Raw genomic sequence first — 17,041 nt, 5'->3', positions numbered from 1 at the left:
CTCTTCATACTTCTTTCTTATCTTTCTCTTTCCTAATTTTCTGTTCTTATTTTCTTCTCCTTTATCCTCAAGTCCACTTAAAATTGTATCTTAACACTTCTTTTCAAATGTTTTGCAAAAAGCAGAGTATTAAGCATATTTTCTGACTTAATCATGAAAAAATGCTGTGTGTTCTTTACCTTTTAAAATGGCTTAAGTGTTTTCTATATTTCTTTATTAAATAGAATTTGCTTTTCTGTGACCATGGATTGATTTTATTCCATGAATAAATGAATGACTTTTGATTTAGAAGTAAAAATTTCTCAATTGCCCCTATACTCATGTAATTAGTTTGCATATAGATATTTGATAATAAAGAGAAACCATGAGAAGTTCCTGTTTTGTCAGATTTATTAATTTTTCCTGCAGTATTTCATATACTATTAATTTTACCAAGTATTTTTTCAACTTAGATCTCAGAGTTTTCATGTATCTCAGATTTCACAGTTTTTATTTTTAGAAATTTAACTTGTGTCTTTTTCTTATATTTCATATTTCTTTTAAAATCCTCATTTTTTAAAATTTTATTTTATTAGTTTATAGTATGCAGTACATTGGTTAGACATTTATATAGTTTACAAAATGATCCCCTTAACTGCTCCTACTCTCCTCTGGTTCTCATTTTTTGAACTTTATTGAACACATGTAATAAAATTATAATCTTTGTTTTAATGTAATTATCTATTTATTACAGCATCTGTGTTATTTCTGAGTTATTTCTATTGATTAAATTTTGTGCTCATCATGGGTGGTATTTTTCTGATTTTTTGCTTGGTAATTTTGCATTGTAATCTTGGCATTATGAATTTCATCTCATTGTGAGCTAGATAATTTTATATTTTTTTTACAAATTCCTAAGCAGACTAGTAATATGATAAGATTTGCCTTTTGAAAATATAAATGCTAATTCCAAGTATAGGGGCAACTGGAGAAAATTTTGCTGAAATTAGAAAACTGTTTTAGTAATCCAAGTGAGAAATTATGAGCCTAGCACAATGTCTGCCAAAGAATAACAGCTGGGTAATATTTTGTTGCTCTGATTCTTGATCAGCAACAGCAGTTAGTAATTTATGCTACCCTTTTTAATTTATAGAATATTTTATATTGGAAAGCAATTCTATATTGAAGGAGGCTATCCTGAAGAAGAAGATAGTAAAGTCAGAAATTAACATGCTTCATATTGACGACTATGGTAAAGTTTTGTGCATGCTATCTCATTTAAAAACAACTTTCTCTGCATCTTATAGCTTTACATATAAATGACTCTCCATCTTTAATATTTTGTTCTTTCTTTACAAGAACTTCCTCTACAGTTGTCCTTTCCCAAAGAGTTTACAGACCGAAACAAGTATGCTCTACTATTAATAATGTAAGTATTTCTATTTGTTTTTGAAATAAAAGAATCTAAAGATTTTATAATTTTTCTCATGCCTTGTATGACAGCACTCTGTTTAGGAAAACAACATAAGACCTACATGTGTAGCTAATTGGGCAGCTGTCAGTTTTGTTTCTCAAGGACACCACCGTTAATAATATGGAGGGATGTGTAATTTTTATACTTTTGCATTCCAAATTAAACTCAGTGTTACTACTGAGAATAGTGACACATATAGTTTTGTTTATATCTGCCTAGCAATTACTCAAGTCCTACGCTTTTTCTTTTTTTTTTTTTTAAGGATATTGGTCTATAAGTTTCTTCCTTTGGTATATATTTTTCGTATCAAAGTTATGCTAGTTTCATAAAAGCAGTTTTTTTAAATTGTGCTAACAACACGAGATCTACTCTCTTAACGAATTTTTAAGATCACACTACAGCATCGTTAACTATAGACACAGTATTGCACAGCTGATATCCAGAACTTAATTTGGTTTGCACAACTGACACTTTATACCCATTGAATAGCAACTCCCCATCTCCTTCCCCGCAGACCCTGGCAACTAGCATTCTACTTTCTGCTTCCATGCCTTTGACTATTTTAGATATTGCATAAAGTGGAGTCTGTGACTGGCTTATTTCACTTATTAGCACAACGTCCTTAAAGTATATCTGTATTTCCACATTTAAACCCTATGCTCTTCATCAGTTGCTTATGCAATATTAATGGGCATTTATTTCCATTGCTGAAACAATTGGTTATATTTGTATCACTCCTATTAGGTTACCTTCTTGGATTCATGGCCAGTAGGAAGCAGCCCCCATGCTCAGAAAACATGACACTTAGGTTTTTCCAACTTGGAATTGACTTTGGAATAAAATTCATCCTCACTTTCTGTGACACTATATTGTGACTATCAAGTATTAAGCACAGAGGCCTCTAATAGATAATGGTTAACTAATTTGGTATCAATGTAGCATTGTATTCCTGAGAATTATTAGTTATTTTCCTTATTAAGAACCCAGCAAACATATTGCTATGACAGCATTTAAAAATGTCTAGAATTATATTAGAACTTTAAAAGAAATAGTAACAATAAAATAGCATTATTCGTTATGACTACTGAATGTAGAGGATAATATTCAGTCTGTGGAATCAAACTGCCTAGCTTCAAATTCCAGTTTTGTTATTTACTAGCTGCGTGTTCTTGAGCAAGTTACTTGACTTCTACAGTTTCTCCATATGTAAGTGAGTATTACAATAAACCAATGTTTTAGGGCTGTTTATATTAAATAAAACATCATGTAAAATACTTAGCACATGATTCTTATAATTATTCTGATTTTATTCATTATTTTATATATATTACATTGGTTTTATTTAGGTATATAAATAGAAGCAATTTGTCAAGTCATTTTAATATGGCCAATAATACAGAAAATATACTACTTAATATTTTTCATTACTCCAGTGTTTATTTCTAACTAATGCCTCGATCTCACTTAGTGTCTCATGCCCAGACCTTTCTCCTTTGTTCCTAAAAGCTAGAAGGTACTAAATGCTCTTGGTATCTTTTGAGGAAGTTCTTGTGAGCTCTTTCTTATCTTAACTTCTTCTTCTGACTCATCTCTTTAACCTAGTTGTCTTCAATTCCTATTTGAGCTATATGTGTGATTTATTAGGGAAAATATTGAAGGTATAAAAATGAGACAAAAAGGAAAAAATAACTATCAACCTCATCTTCTGTTTCACTCATATCTCCCTTTTGGAAAAGACTGTTTCTTTTATTCACTGAAAAATAAGGTTTTTCAGGGAAAAGAACCCAACTAGGCATTCTTTCTTGAAGCATGAGTTACTTATGCAGATGGATATGTGGATACTTACAACCTCTTGAACATCTACTTGCTCCATGGTAGTGTCACAATTTGAGGGGAAAAATAGATAAGAGTTACACATTCTCTATGTATCCTGGAGTCAGATAAGCCAGCTGGCTCATCTGGCATCAGATTTGAGCTTTGGTTTGGGTAATTTTTAGTTTATAAGAGGAATATAAGCACTAGCACTAGACTCAGTTTCTCTTGTTAGAGATAATCGGGTCTTTTTTAGAGTCAGGATGGTAGAGTAAAGGTACTGGCTTAGGAGTCAGGTATGCCTGGGTTCAGATCATGCCTCAAAGATTTATCAATATATTGCTTAATTTTCTTAAGTTCTGGTTTCCTTATAAGTAAATTGAGAGATAATAACACTGGATAATTTATATCAACATGTCACCGCAGTGTTTGGGAGAGAAGAAACACTTGCACTTAGTGTTTAATAAATTGTTACCATAATGATAGTTATTGTTGTTAGTAGCAATATTTTTTATAATTAAAATTATCAATACAAGTATAAAATATGTATTTAAACATCCATAAAGTTATTTAATAAACATTTATTACTAAAGTAGATAAAATAGTCAGGTCCATAGAATTTACTCTGTCCTTTTTTTGATTAATGTAGGATTGAATGAGAGTGAGTATTAATTCATTATTTTTCTTTAATTTTTGCATGCTGATTACATTAAATATTAATTTACTTTATCCAAATTCCATGGTTTTGAGAGGTAAATTCTTAGAAGTTTTGCAGAGTATGACTTACAAAACTAAACTGAAGATTTTTAAATTTAATTTGTAAAATGAATTGTTTTAAGCTTTATTATTATTCCTAAAATTTTTATGCCTAGAAATCCATATAGGTCAGAATGGCTTAAGTATAAAGTGTTTTTTAAGTGTTTGTGTATATTGCTTATAATTTAAAGGCATCTTTTTTCTTAATATTAAACCCTGTTTTCAGCGACAAATGGACTCTTCACTCTAAAAAAGAAGATAATAATAATAGAATTCAATTTTTTTTCCTAAATGAGCAGTAAGGAATAATAAATAAAATGACTACTATTTAAATGAGGCTAAGAGTTGACTTTTTTTTGGTGTCACTACTTTATCGCTATTCTGGACAGTATGTCGAGTACCCAACAGAATGAGCCATTTTGTCACCTACACAGATGGGTTTACAACCAGGAAATCCTATGATAAATGCAAGAGCTAAAGAGAGGCTGCAGCAAATACCTGAGTAGCTGGAAGGAAGGCTGGCCTTGAAAGTGACCGCTGACAATTTGCAAACTCCTTTCTGCTAAATATTCATTATTGAACTTTAGAAGAAATGATCCTCTGAATACCTCTCTGTGTCCATATTATTTGAAACCCAAACCTAATTTCATATTGAAAGTGCTAGTGAATCAATAACAACAGCATATTTTACTATAATAGAAAATATAAGAAACATTGCCACTGCGAATATATCTCACTGGCCTTGATTGACAGTGGTCTCTATGTGGTCGTAATCCCATTTTCTTTTGGTACTCCTCCTACTCTTCCAGATGCCTATCTTTAATTTTTCTGTTTGACATTAAAGGGAATCCTTAAAGAGCCAGTAGTCTTTATTCATCTTTATACCTATAAACACATGAAATGGATATACACCTATATATACGTCTATATCCATTTCAGTGTTTATCATCTTGAATTTTTGTTGTCCATAGTATTCTTATTTTTTATTCATGTATGTGTAATTTAGTGCATGCACATTTACCATGTTGCTTTTATGTGTAAGAAATTGTACTAATGGCTGTGGGGAGATAAGAAGATTAAAAGAATCTTGAAATCTGTAATAATTTTTTGAATTTGTTAAGTATATCTCCACAATGCCTAGCACTCATAGAGGAACCTTATGAAAACCTACTAACTTGTAATTATCTTACTAGAGCAAGACTGAAGATTATGTGAGACATCTTACAGTTATATGTTTATTTGATAAATACATAAATATGAATCGAAATGCCTAGACCCTGGTAGGAGGCAATCCAGACAGATGTACTGTTGTTAAATATAAAAGATTTTATTTGTTTGTTTGTTCGTTTGCTATATCTATGGAGAGAAGCAGTGTTGAGCTGGGACTCTTTATTCAGTGCCAAGAAATCACCACCTCTTTCCATTTTCTGCTCTTTGATGTTCAACTTATCCATGCCACACTTGATAAATGTCTAACTCAGGGAGGCAGAGACTGTTCAACCAGTTAGATTCCGGAATGTGGCATACTCTATCTTGCCCTTATGACTTTGTTCCCTCTCCCTAAGTATATCTTTCTTGAAATTCTAATGAATTCATGGTCATCCATCAACTCTTATCTTCCTGGAGCTTTCTTTCGCCCTCCTCATCAGTCCATCCAAATCCTATTACAATTCTAAATTGTTTTCTTCTATAGCTACAGCCTTCTGTCCAAAGGCTCTCCATATATCTTAAACCATATCGGTCATGTTGTCATTTTTGCACTTTACCCTGTTATTTGTGAGGATGTTTTAATATCCTATTTAAAGAATTTCTGACTCCTACTAGATTTTGGACCAATTTTTCTAAAGGAAAATTTACATTCTAGAAGTGAGTGTTTAGAAAAATAATTAATAGTATCACTAATGGAATATCTTGATATCTTAAGAAAACAGAAATGCTAAAATTTGTATTTTATGTATTCCATACATTAAACAATGCCCAATTTACTTGTGTATTTCTCATAGCAACTAGCTTTTGTTGTAAGAGTCACTCTACAAACATATGTTGAATGAATAAATGTACAATGTCCAGAAAACAGACAAACTTGGTTACTGTTATAGTTCTAACTGGGGAGCGTTATTCATTTTCTATCATTCAATCAATGTCATGCATATCAAAGTTCTACAACTTGGTCATTTTGATGAAAGTGGGCTGTCATCTTTTCTGTATAAGTATTTTGTTAAATAGAAGAATATAATTAATTGATACATTTGTAGTTAAGTGAAATTATATAGCTACACATCTCCAACAGTCAAGATAACATCAATACTTTTTTCATAACACACTTTCCTTTGAACAAACAATATGATAATGTTTAAAATTGTGAATAGTATCATGCTCATGGGACCACAGTGTCTTGCCGTGATTTTTGAACCAATGGGGTTGTTCAAGAGTCCACACTCTTTTTATTCAAGCCTCATACCAGTCAGACATCAGATCTGGATTGTAATTCTAGTCTGTCATCCTGCTCTGTACTTACTTTTCCTTTTTTTTTTTTAAGTTTTTTGAGTCTATTCTTTCTTTTTTAATTGCCTTACCACTCTGTTGCTAAGGTGAACTTTTTTAGGTTGATATCTGAAAATGTGACTCTCTCAGCCAAAATACTCTCATACTTCGTTCTCTAATTATTAGAGTTCCACATTTCCTAACACAGCATACAAATTTTTCATGTTTCCTACTTTTCTCTGCATCTTCATCTGACTCCATACAGTTCCTAAAGAGAGAGAGATTCAGTGTTCTAGATATTTTTTTGACTGCTTTATTCTGGGAAGTACCAGCTACTCAATCATCCCTCTGTGTCTTTGTCCACATCTCCAAGTACCTTTAATTTCATTTACTAACTGGAAAAGTTCTATTAATACTTCAAAATCTATTTACACATAATTCTATGCACATCTCTATTATAACATGTAACCACAAAAGTTTACAATATTTGCTCTCTTTTACTAAACTATAAAGTCCTTGTTGGTAAGAATTAATTTTGTATTGTTTTGCCTTAACATAGTGACTGGAGCATTATTTGTGTTCAGTAAATATTGATAGAATGAATTAATGAATGAATGGGCAAAGAAGTCAATCAACCCTGAGTTTGTTATCAGGAATGAATTAAGTCAAGGTGGTGAAAAAAGGAGAAATAAATGATTTGAAAGTTTTTAATGTGTTTAAACTCAGCCTTTTGGATAAATCAACTTCTCTGTAGTTTAATTTTCCACACAGAAAAATGTGGATTTTCTCATTTCTCTTACAATCTTTCTGAATAATGTTAAATAATAATTGATATTCATGCTATCTTTTCACTTTCTCTTTTACATTTGATTAGTGAGTTCATCTTCTTAAAATAATAGTATTTAATGATAATTATCATTTCTTGAGTGTTTATTGTATAAAGGATATTATAATAAGAATGTGTAGATACATCTTTAATCCTTACAGAAGCTATACAAGAAAAATACCATTATCCTCATTTTAACACAATGAAAGTATGACTAAGTTATATCATGTATGTATATTACCTCCAAATTTTGAGTAGAGCAAAATTGAGGTTTGAACTAAAATTCTATTTATTTGTTTTTTTTTTTTTGATTAAAAAAATCTCTGCTCTTTATATTACCCAATACTGTCTGCTTACATAGCCCATTGCATGATAAGTATTATGGAAATTTATCAAAAATGCTAAGCAGAATGAATAGAGATTTCTCCACAAACAATTCTTATGACCTTTTGTTCTCATTTAACAATTTACAATAATCTCTTGAATGTAACATTTATTTTTTATCTGTAGCATATTAATGCTTTGGTATAAAATCGTGATTATAGAAATTATAAGTTCCTAGATATTCCATATGAGAGATCAAATTCTAAGTCCAGGCTATTTAATCAAATTTCAAATTCTAATTGAAGTGTTCATTTTATGGAAATTCTTTACACTATTTATTTTGTGGATTCATAGATTTTTAAGCAGATCAGATTGAAAGAGGTAAGTTTGTTTTGTTTCCCAAGAGTAAACAAATACATATTCCAAAACTTCTCTAATATCACTTGATCCTCCATTTATTCATTCCAGGTACATACCTATTTCACTCTCAGTTTCTTATAAAAATAACATATATACTGTCTGATATGGATGAGAGAGATAGCTAATACTCATCTGAAAGAGTTATTATTATTGCTTTGCCATGTAATGAGGTTTGAAGCTTAAATTTTAAGTTTCTGATTTTTTTCTCATTTTTTAAATCTTCTTCATTTAAATGGATAAAAATATATGCACACTGTAATACACAGGAAATGATTAAGAAAAGACAGTGGCATTTAATCTAGATAATAGAAGGGGAGAAGGTGATCATTGCTTTTCATATTTTTTTCAAGAAATGGGACCTTGTTCTTTTACAGTCTATAGATAATGCATCTTAAATGTCAGCATTACTATTTAAAATCATACAAACTCAAAGTTGATGTATTAAGAAAGCACTATAGGGAAAAAAATTCAGAATTTACAACAAATATGTATATAATGCATAAGTTATAATACTGTCTGATTATTCTTTTAATTTGACAGATTTATGTATATATCATATAGAAATATAGACATAGTATAACTGTCTATGACTTACATAGTTATACTATTTTAGCTCTTTTCCTCTGTTAATACAGGTTTCAGATATGAATGGTTTCATATGAATGATATCAATTGATAGCTAGTACCTATTTAAAACATTCTAGTATACTCTATATTTAAAGATATGCTACTGAATGTTTTTTCATAAGAAAAACTTCCTAACTTGTTCTGTTTTTTTTTTTTTTTTTTAGGTTTAGATGGTCATATGTAGGGTTATAAATATAAGGGTGTACCTATATTTGCATCATTCTTTTTTTGTTTAAATGATTTATTTATTTTTCTAAAATTCATGATAGAAGAGAATATTAACTATGTTAGTTTAACATGTCTTTGAAAGGCTAACTTAAAGATACTAAGATAGGGTACTTTTTCACTTGGTAATCCAACAAATCCTTGAGTTAAGTAAGAGCATCAATTACATTTTTTCCCCACATGATTCTCTTATAATCTTCTTCCCTTTTGACTTATACATAAAAACATTGTATTATGAATCATATAGAAGTATGTAGCATGTAGGCAAAATGAAGTAGAATTAAGGATGTCAATGATGATGAGAAGCCAGAAACATAGGCATTTCTTTTATAACATCACACGTATCTTCCTGAGAAACAAGTTTTATGCAAAATCGCACACTAGAAATTACAAAATCGCACACTAGAAATTACAGTATATCGCACACTAGAAATTACAGGAGAAATGAGACTGGGAAGAACTCAAAACTATTAACCTTTTTAAATAGAACCAAAATTCAGACAATAATATTCCTATTAAAATTCTAGTAGGGTTAAATCTTAAATCATATTTTTTAAAAATCTAGAATTAGTTCTTTTCAGACTTGAAATGAGCATGTATGCTTTCTCCTTGAAGTCATTCTTTTCTAACCATTTTTATTATAGCATTTTTATCAAAATTGTAAACCTGATCAAGGTGTAGCCTCTTTATTAATTCACTGTTTTACTCTAGTTCATGTCTTTATAGCCTTTACAGTCAGAATTATCAGTTGTCACCACAGATTCTCACATAGAGAGACACACAAATTTTGAAAACTCCTAGATTAGCCATAACTTGCCCTAAGCAAGATGCTTCTCCTGATTTTCAACTTTTTTTCTCGAGGTATTAATATGTTGCTATGGCTTTCCTTTTAATTGTGAGAAGTGTGTCCCTGACTATCTCCAAACATTAATGTCTAGGGAGAAGGTGTGCAGGAACCACAGTGACATCTATACTCTTATGCTTCGTTTCCCTCTTATGCTTCACATGTGAATTATATAGTACCAAATGAACCCACACTGAGAATTCAAAGTGTAAAAAGTTTACATATATATATATATATGTATATATGTATATATATATGTGTATATATATATTTTTTAGTATATAAAGTCATTCTTGAAAAAAATCAATATACATGCAGTTTACAAGAAATTTCCTATACATTATTTCACCTTTCTTTTCTGAGTCCTGTGAGTATATCAGGACAGATATTGTAACCGAAGTGGTTGGTAACATGCCACATGTCAAACATCTATTAAGATGTAAAAATTTAGCAAAGAAGTTCATTTTCAGGCTTTTATTACATTTTCCTAAACAATTCTAGGGATAAAGACTTTCAAAAGATATGGTGTAAATTCAGGAAAAGATCTAGAATTAGAACTTAGTAAAAAATAAACTGTCAAAACTGTTAAATTCTTAATTCTATTCTGGCTAGAAATTCCAATTTTCATTTGTTTTCAGAATGTAATTTCTTTTATGTCAGAGATGCTAAGGAAATATTTTGCTAAGGTCAACTTAAAATTGTGTTCTCTCAAAGAGCTGAGTTATTTATTCATCTACTGCTTACAGTTGCTTTACCTCTATATGTCTCAGTTTACTAAACTGTAAAATGGTTTTGCTGGCAATACTCGTCCATAGTTAACACTATAATTATTATAATTTCTAATCAACTGGCACAACCAAGTATGATTAAAAGTATCTGTTTATCCAGCCACATTTTTAAGTTGATAAATTTACTTCTAGAATCCAGCTAAAGGATTCTATAGTTAGAAAAAAAATGTTGTATAACCACTGTGTTATTGAAGGTGAATGAGTCCCTACATAGAATAAAATGCAGGTTCAAAGTTTGTAGATAATTAACATCCATTACAATATTATACATCCATTTCAATTACATGTATTGCATGCCTAAATTTTATACTCACATTTTCATGTTAAATTGTATTCTCTATTAGAAAATGAAGAAATATGAAAGTTTTGTGAAGATTGTTACCTCTTTCTTTTTACAGATACACATACTTTGATCTATTTTTATCTAGACTATTCCCACGTTATTTAAGTCAGAATAAAGGATATTTCCCATTATAATATCTAAAGCAGACCTGCTATAAAGAGATTTATGTAACAGTTATATACATATATATAACTGTGAGGTAGATTCTCCTATTTTTTTTTATTAAACTTATTGGGGTGATATTGGTTAATAAAATCATATACGTTTCAAGTGTACAATTCAATAATATGTCATATAATATATTTGTATTCACCACCCAAAGTTAAATTTCCTTCCATCACCATATATTTGACTCTCTTTACCCTTGTCTACCCTTGTCTCGCACTCCCTTCCCGCTTCCCTCTGGTAACCACTAAACTGTTGTCTATGTACATGAGTCTATTTGTTTACCATGTTCACTTGTTGCTTTCAGTTTTATATCCCACATATGAGTGAAATCATATGGTTCTCACCTTTTTTGTCTGACTTGTTTCCCTTAGCATGACAATCTCAAGATCCATCCTATTCTCGATATTTTTATACAATGTGCTAACCTTTCTTTTGACTGTGAGTGATTTAGGTGTGACTCTAATGACAAAAGAGTGTATCAAATGCTATTCTAGCTCTGTGATGATATAGCCATTCCTGGCAACTGAAAGTAAAGATCACCAAACTCTTTTCTCTTCCTACCTCCTCAACCACTATGTTAGAATTATCCCAAATGACAATTGGTCAGTGGATAAGAATTAATGTAGGAAGACTTTGACAGCAGAAGTGATTTGGGGATTGGTGTTTCCTCCCATTTTATTGCACAATTTCTGTCAGGGAGATATACCTAAGCTCCCTTTCCATTTGTTATTTTCTGATATTTTTACGTATTTATCCAAAGTTAATTCTGTGTACATAATACTAACAGGCCATTTTTGAGTTTTATAGCTGACTCATTAATACTCAAGCTGTTCAGTATTTCAATCTGTATTCTAGTAAGCTTTTCATTTTTTGGCTTCCTACAAGAATATAAATAATAATTTAAAGAACTGGATTCTGCTTTTTCTTCATTGCTATAATGATAGTTGTTATGCAGTTTTTGTATCACACTAAGAAAATAGTCTCTGGCATCTATTCAAGAAAAAACAAAAGAACAAAATATAATTGAATTTCCTTCAAGACAAGGAAGTTGCCTTTAGTAGACAAAAATTGATCTTGATATGAGGAAAACTATCTTATTAAAAAAATAGAAAGAGGAAAGGAGGAGAAGAATAGGAGTAGAGAAAAGATGAAAAAAAGATTCAGTTTTATTAACGCAAAATACCCTCCCAAATTCAGAGATCCAAATTCTGATAAAAAAATAAAAAAAGAAATTTACTTTCTGAGCAGCTTTTTGAATATAAAGAAAACTATTGAAAAAATAATACTTCAAAAAAAGCCTAATTTCTATGTCACAAGTTCTATGATCTAGAAATATACATTAGATAGGATTTTCTTGTTTTTGTCGTACCAGACGTATACAGCTGTGGAAGCAGGAGAAGAAAGAACTTACAAATATACTCACAGATTATACTCAAATGCACAAATACACATGACTATGTATAGAAAGAAATCAAGTACACAAACACACAAAAAATGAATGCATGCAGACATCTTTTCATTCCATTTTAACTTAAAGATCCATCCATTGTGAAAAGTAGAGAAATTTTAAAGCAATCGAGTTTTCCTTTATTTATACTAATCCAAATAAGGAAAATTTGACTACTATTATGTAAAGGTGCAGGAATTATCAATGCAGAGTTGCCTAAAGGTGGCCAAATTTGGGAGCTCAGCTTTTATGAGAAGAAATGAAGATGAAAAAGTCAAGTTCCATAGTACTAACCAGAACTAAGTTATTAAGACTTAACATCTACCAAGAATCAGACACTATATATACATATATGTGCATATATATGTATAAATATATATAAAATTTAATCCTTGCCATAACTCTACCAAGTAGAATTATTATTATAATTCACAGCAAAGATAAGCAAATTTAAATATAGGAAAAGAAAGTGACTTGTCTAAAGCCACTAGGCCTGGGCTCAACTCAGTTTGATTTTATCAACATATAACTTGTACCCTGTTCATGATGACATTCCCACATACTTATAAGGTCATTAATACAGGCAAGTTTTCTAAAAGGTTTAACGTGGATACAATCTATGAATGAACATATATGAACACAAGTGATGGAGAGTAATGCAATAAGAGAAGTTAGTTGATAAGCTTAATTTTCTATGTATTATCAGGTAGACCTTGTCATAATCATCACTAGAAACACAGGCTTAGGAATTGTAAGATAGAGTCTGGGTAGATGCACAAATAACTTTGACCATATCAAACACTTCCCTAGTTATAACTAAGAAAAGTAAGTCAGCCAAAACTTATGTTATAAACAAACTATGGATCAGAAATTTGCATATTAATATTTCAAGTGGAAGAAGATGGGGATGTGGACAAAAATCGGTTCTCTGACAGGAAAAAAATATGTTATTTCTCATATGATGTAGTCAATATATGAAAAAACTTACTCTGCTTATAGGACATTTCATCTATGACAAGAAATATAAGAATAATAAAACGAGAACTGGAGAGGAAAAATTGGCCCACAATGCCCTTAGTTAATGTATGTATCATATGTGTATATCTCTTGAAAGAAGGCAAACTTCATTAAACTTTAGATGTACATATTTGGTTACAACTCAATCATTGCCTATAAATTTCTATAAAATACATTTCAGATTAAAACAAAACAAATATTGTTTAAGACCATTATCCTATGTCAAACTCATGTTCAATTTTGAAATGAATTATGTACTAAAGAACAAAATCAGAACTGTTGACAATTGTTTTGCCTTAAGAATTTAGCATGATGTGGCTCTTTGCAGCATCAATTTCCTTTCCCTTATCTTGCCTTCCATTCTTCACCCTTCCTTTCACACTGTTTTTGAATTTATTATAACAAAAATAAAATTGTAACAGTTCTCAATGACTCTAGAGCTTATTTAACATTGAAATTGCTGAAATCTACCTGCTCTAGCCCTGGAAAGAGCAAAGAACTGAGGGTATAAGCAATTCTATGTTTCTTCCTCTCTCCAATGGACACGAATATGTAGCTGTCAGTATAACAGTTTTACTTATTTTTATTTTTACTTTATGCCTCCTTTTTTAAGCTCTTTTTTCATTGTGGTAAAATATATGTAACATAACATTTATCATCTAAACTACCTTAAGTGTCAAATTCAGTGGCATTAAATATATTCACATTGTTGTGTAACCTTCACCACCATCCATCTCCAAAACTTATTCATCTTCCCAAACAGAAAATGTGTCTCCATTGAACAATAACATCTATTGCCCTTCCCCAGCCCCTGGTAACCACCATTATACTCTCTGTTTCTATTTCAGTAATCTAGGTACCTCATATATGGCTATTATCCAATATTTGTTCTTCTGTGATTGGCTTGTTACACTTAGCATAATGTCCTCAGGGTTTATTCTTGATACAGTTTAGCAGTTTTAAAAGTCTACCTATAGGGAAATAAACATCATGCAATGCATCAGTCATGGAAAGTCTTCTCATTAGAAAATATTTTATTCCATTTATTTTAACCAACATTTTACTGGTAAATAACAGGCTTTTAAAATGTACTGTCCATAATCTAAACTATCTACAAAATATTATTTAATAAAAACAAAAAAAAAGATAAAAAGAGCATATAATTGCTCAAGGTAGCTCAACATATTGATAACAAATTCAGGACAAAAGCCTATGTCTTCTGAACATACATTCAACCCTCTTTTTATCAAATTAAATTAAATAGCACTTTGTGAATCTGACCAAACATGTTCTCAGAACAAATATTTTCACTTTCATTCAGTTTTAGTGTAGATGATGCTTTTTGTGTCATAAAAGGTGGCTTGTTCTGTCATTTTAAAAGATCTCTTGTATGTTTTTCATTTACTCATTCCTCTTTGTACATTTTATTAAATTCTCGCACCCGAACTCTTCATCCATACACACATATTCAGTGTTGAAGATACTGAAATAGATGAGGACTCTGTCTTCAAAGACCTTAATTTCTAAGAAAAGTTTGCAGTATTAATTTGATTTTGCTGCCTGTGTTAGGAATAAACAAGTTTTATATTGCCGTATCCTTTGCAATGCTTAAAACAAATGGAATTTTTATTTTCAACACAACTTTCAACAAAATTGTGTGTCCCCATTCTCAACCTTGAAACACCCTTCTTTCAGTGAGTCCCCAGAGAATTCCGAAACAGAGTAAAGCAAAATAGTGTAGAAAGAAAAAGATTAGGGAGACTCTCAGAGGAAAACAAAAAAGAAACCGGCTGGATTCTACATGGCCGATATACGCACAGGCTGTGATACCCATTTATTATATGGTGGATGATCTGTTCGATAGAGCATTCCTTATGGTCATTGCTACCACCAAATGTCTACCTCATCTAATAAGTAGTATTTTCTTTCCTTTATTTACAGAAAAAAAAATATTTCTTTTTTCAAACTTTATGAAGAATCAAGTGTCTAGGTTCTTATAATGGCAATATTAGCATCATAATTTACATTCTCTTATAACTCTTCTTGAAACAGATGTGCATGTGTTATGCACCAAAAAAGAAAAGACAGCACACCCAGCTAGACAGACAATGTGTTAAAAATACTGGCTGATAAAGTGTTGAGATTATTTTGTGTTTTAACATTGAAACTTCATGAAAACAAGGTTGAAATTAAAAATGGCAATTTAGAAAAAGAGCAAAGCAGTGAAATTGTATTTTTTTCCCTGGGTATTACAAACATGGGTAAATGATTTAAGGTTTTTGTTTTTAAAAATCTGCAACCATTTATTGATCATAAAAGTTTGAAAAAATGTTTCATTTTAAACTATATTTTGCCTTCCATAAAACGTAATTTGTATTTTGTCTAGACTTAACTGTTAACTCCTAAAATAACTTAGTTTGCAATGAATCATATGTAAATTGGAAAATTATATATTTCATATTAAAAAAAAACACATACAATGTTATCTTAAAGCAGATGCCAGTGTTTTAAAGTTGGAAAATTCTGCCTTAATAATTAACAACACTGCAATAAGTTCTCCAAAGGATCTGTTGATTGACTTTTTTTATTTTCTTTTAAGTCTTTAGAAAATGGAAGCCCCTCTGACATAACAGGTCAGAGACATGACACATTATCTTTGTCCACAGATATTACCCAATTGAATTTCTGCATAATGGACCAAAATCATTTATGTAGTTCTTTATTTTGACCTGTAAGGAAATGTGCACAATATAAATAAGAGTGGCTTCAAACAAAAGAATAATAACAGTTTCTGTTGTTTGATAAATTTAACAATAGTTTTATATTGCTTACTATATTTCATAAAGTATTTTCAAATACATTATGCCTTTTAGTATTTGAAAAATACTTTGAGAGAGACAAGGCAGTATTTTACTATTATTAAAGATGAGGAAACTGAGTCTTAAAATTTTAGTATCTTGCTTGTGTTCAGAGTGAAGTTGAGTATTTTTACTCAACCTAGAGGATGAAGTTAATCCTTATGTCTTGTTCTCTGTGAATCGTGTTCTGCTTTCTAATATTTGCAATAAATCCCAAAGCTTCAAAATATAGTGTCGCTATTTGAACTCAAGGCTTTTAAAAGTCTTTCCACTTTAAACTTTACCTGAACATACTTTTCCTGAAAGGATATAGTTCAGCAAGCATTGGCTATGTGTTCAATGCACCAGAAACTGTGCTAGGCATGATTCATGCTTTCTCTCAAATGATAAATCAGTTATACAAATGTCACCTGGAAAACTGGAAAAAAACTACTAATTCCAGACTTCATTTTAAATTAGGCAATTAGAATTCTAGATTAGAGTGTGTGATATGTGTGGGAACAATTCCTAATAATCTGATAAAGAGCTAAGTTTGCAACAATTAAAATTAAAAATTAAATTAAAAAAAAAAACAAAACTAAGATTGCAAACACTATGGGAGGATGAAGCAGATCTAAATTTGGATCATAGAATCACCAGTGTGATTTAG

General features: G+C 30.5%; 1 protein-coding gene across 6 annotated transcripts in view; it reads left to right on the top strand.

Moving 5' to 3' along the window:
- Positions 1-17,041, top strand: part of DPP10 (dipeptidyl peptidase like 10) — a 457,935-nt gene that overhangs the window by 420,253 nt on the left and 20,641 nt on the right. For all 6 annotated transcript variants that reach the window (XM_039872698.1, XM_039872700.1, XM_039872699.1 and 3 more), the window contains 2 exons: positions 1,133-1,231; positions 1,339-1,408. In XM_039872698.1, coding sequence (XP_039728632.1) covers positions 1,133-1,231; positions 1,339-1,408 — 169 coding nt within the window. The remainder of the gene's footprint in view (positions 1-1,132; positions 1,232-1,338; positions 1,409-17,041) is intronic.

The sequence above is a fragment of the Pteropus medius genome, unplaced genomic scaffold (assembly GCF_902729225.1).
Source record: "Pteropus medius unplaced genomic scaffold, Ma_sr-lr_union100, whole genome shotgun sequence".
In the NCBI taxonomy this organism is placed as follows: domain Eukaryota; kingdom Metazoa; phylum Chordata; class Mammalia; order Chiroptera; family Pteropodidae; genus Pteropus; species Pteropus medius.
This window is presented reverse-complemented; position numbering and strand designations above follow the sequence as displayed.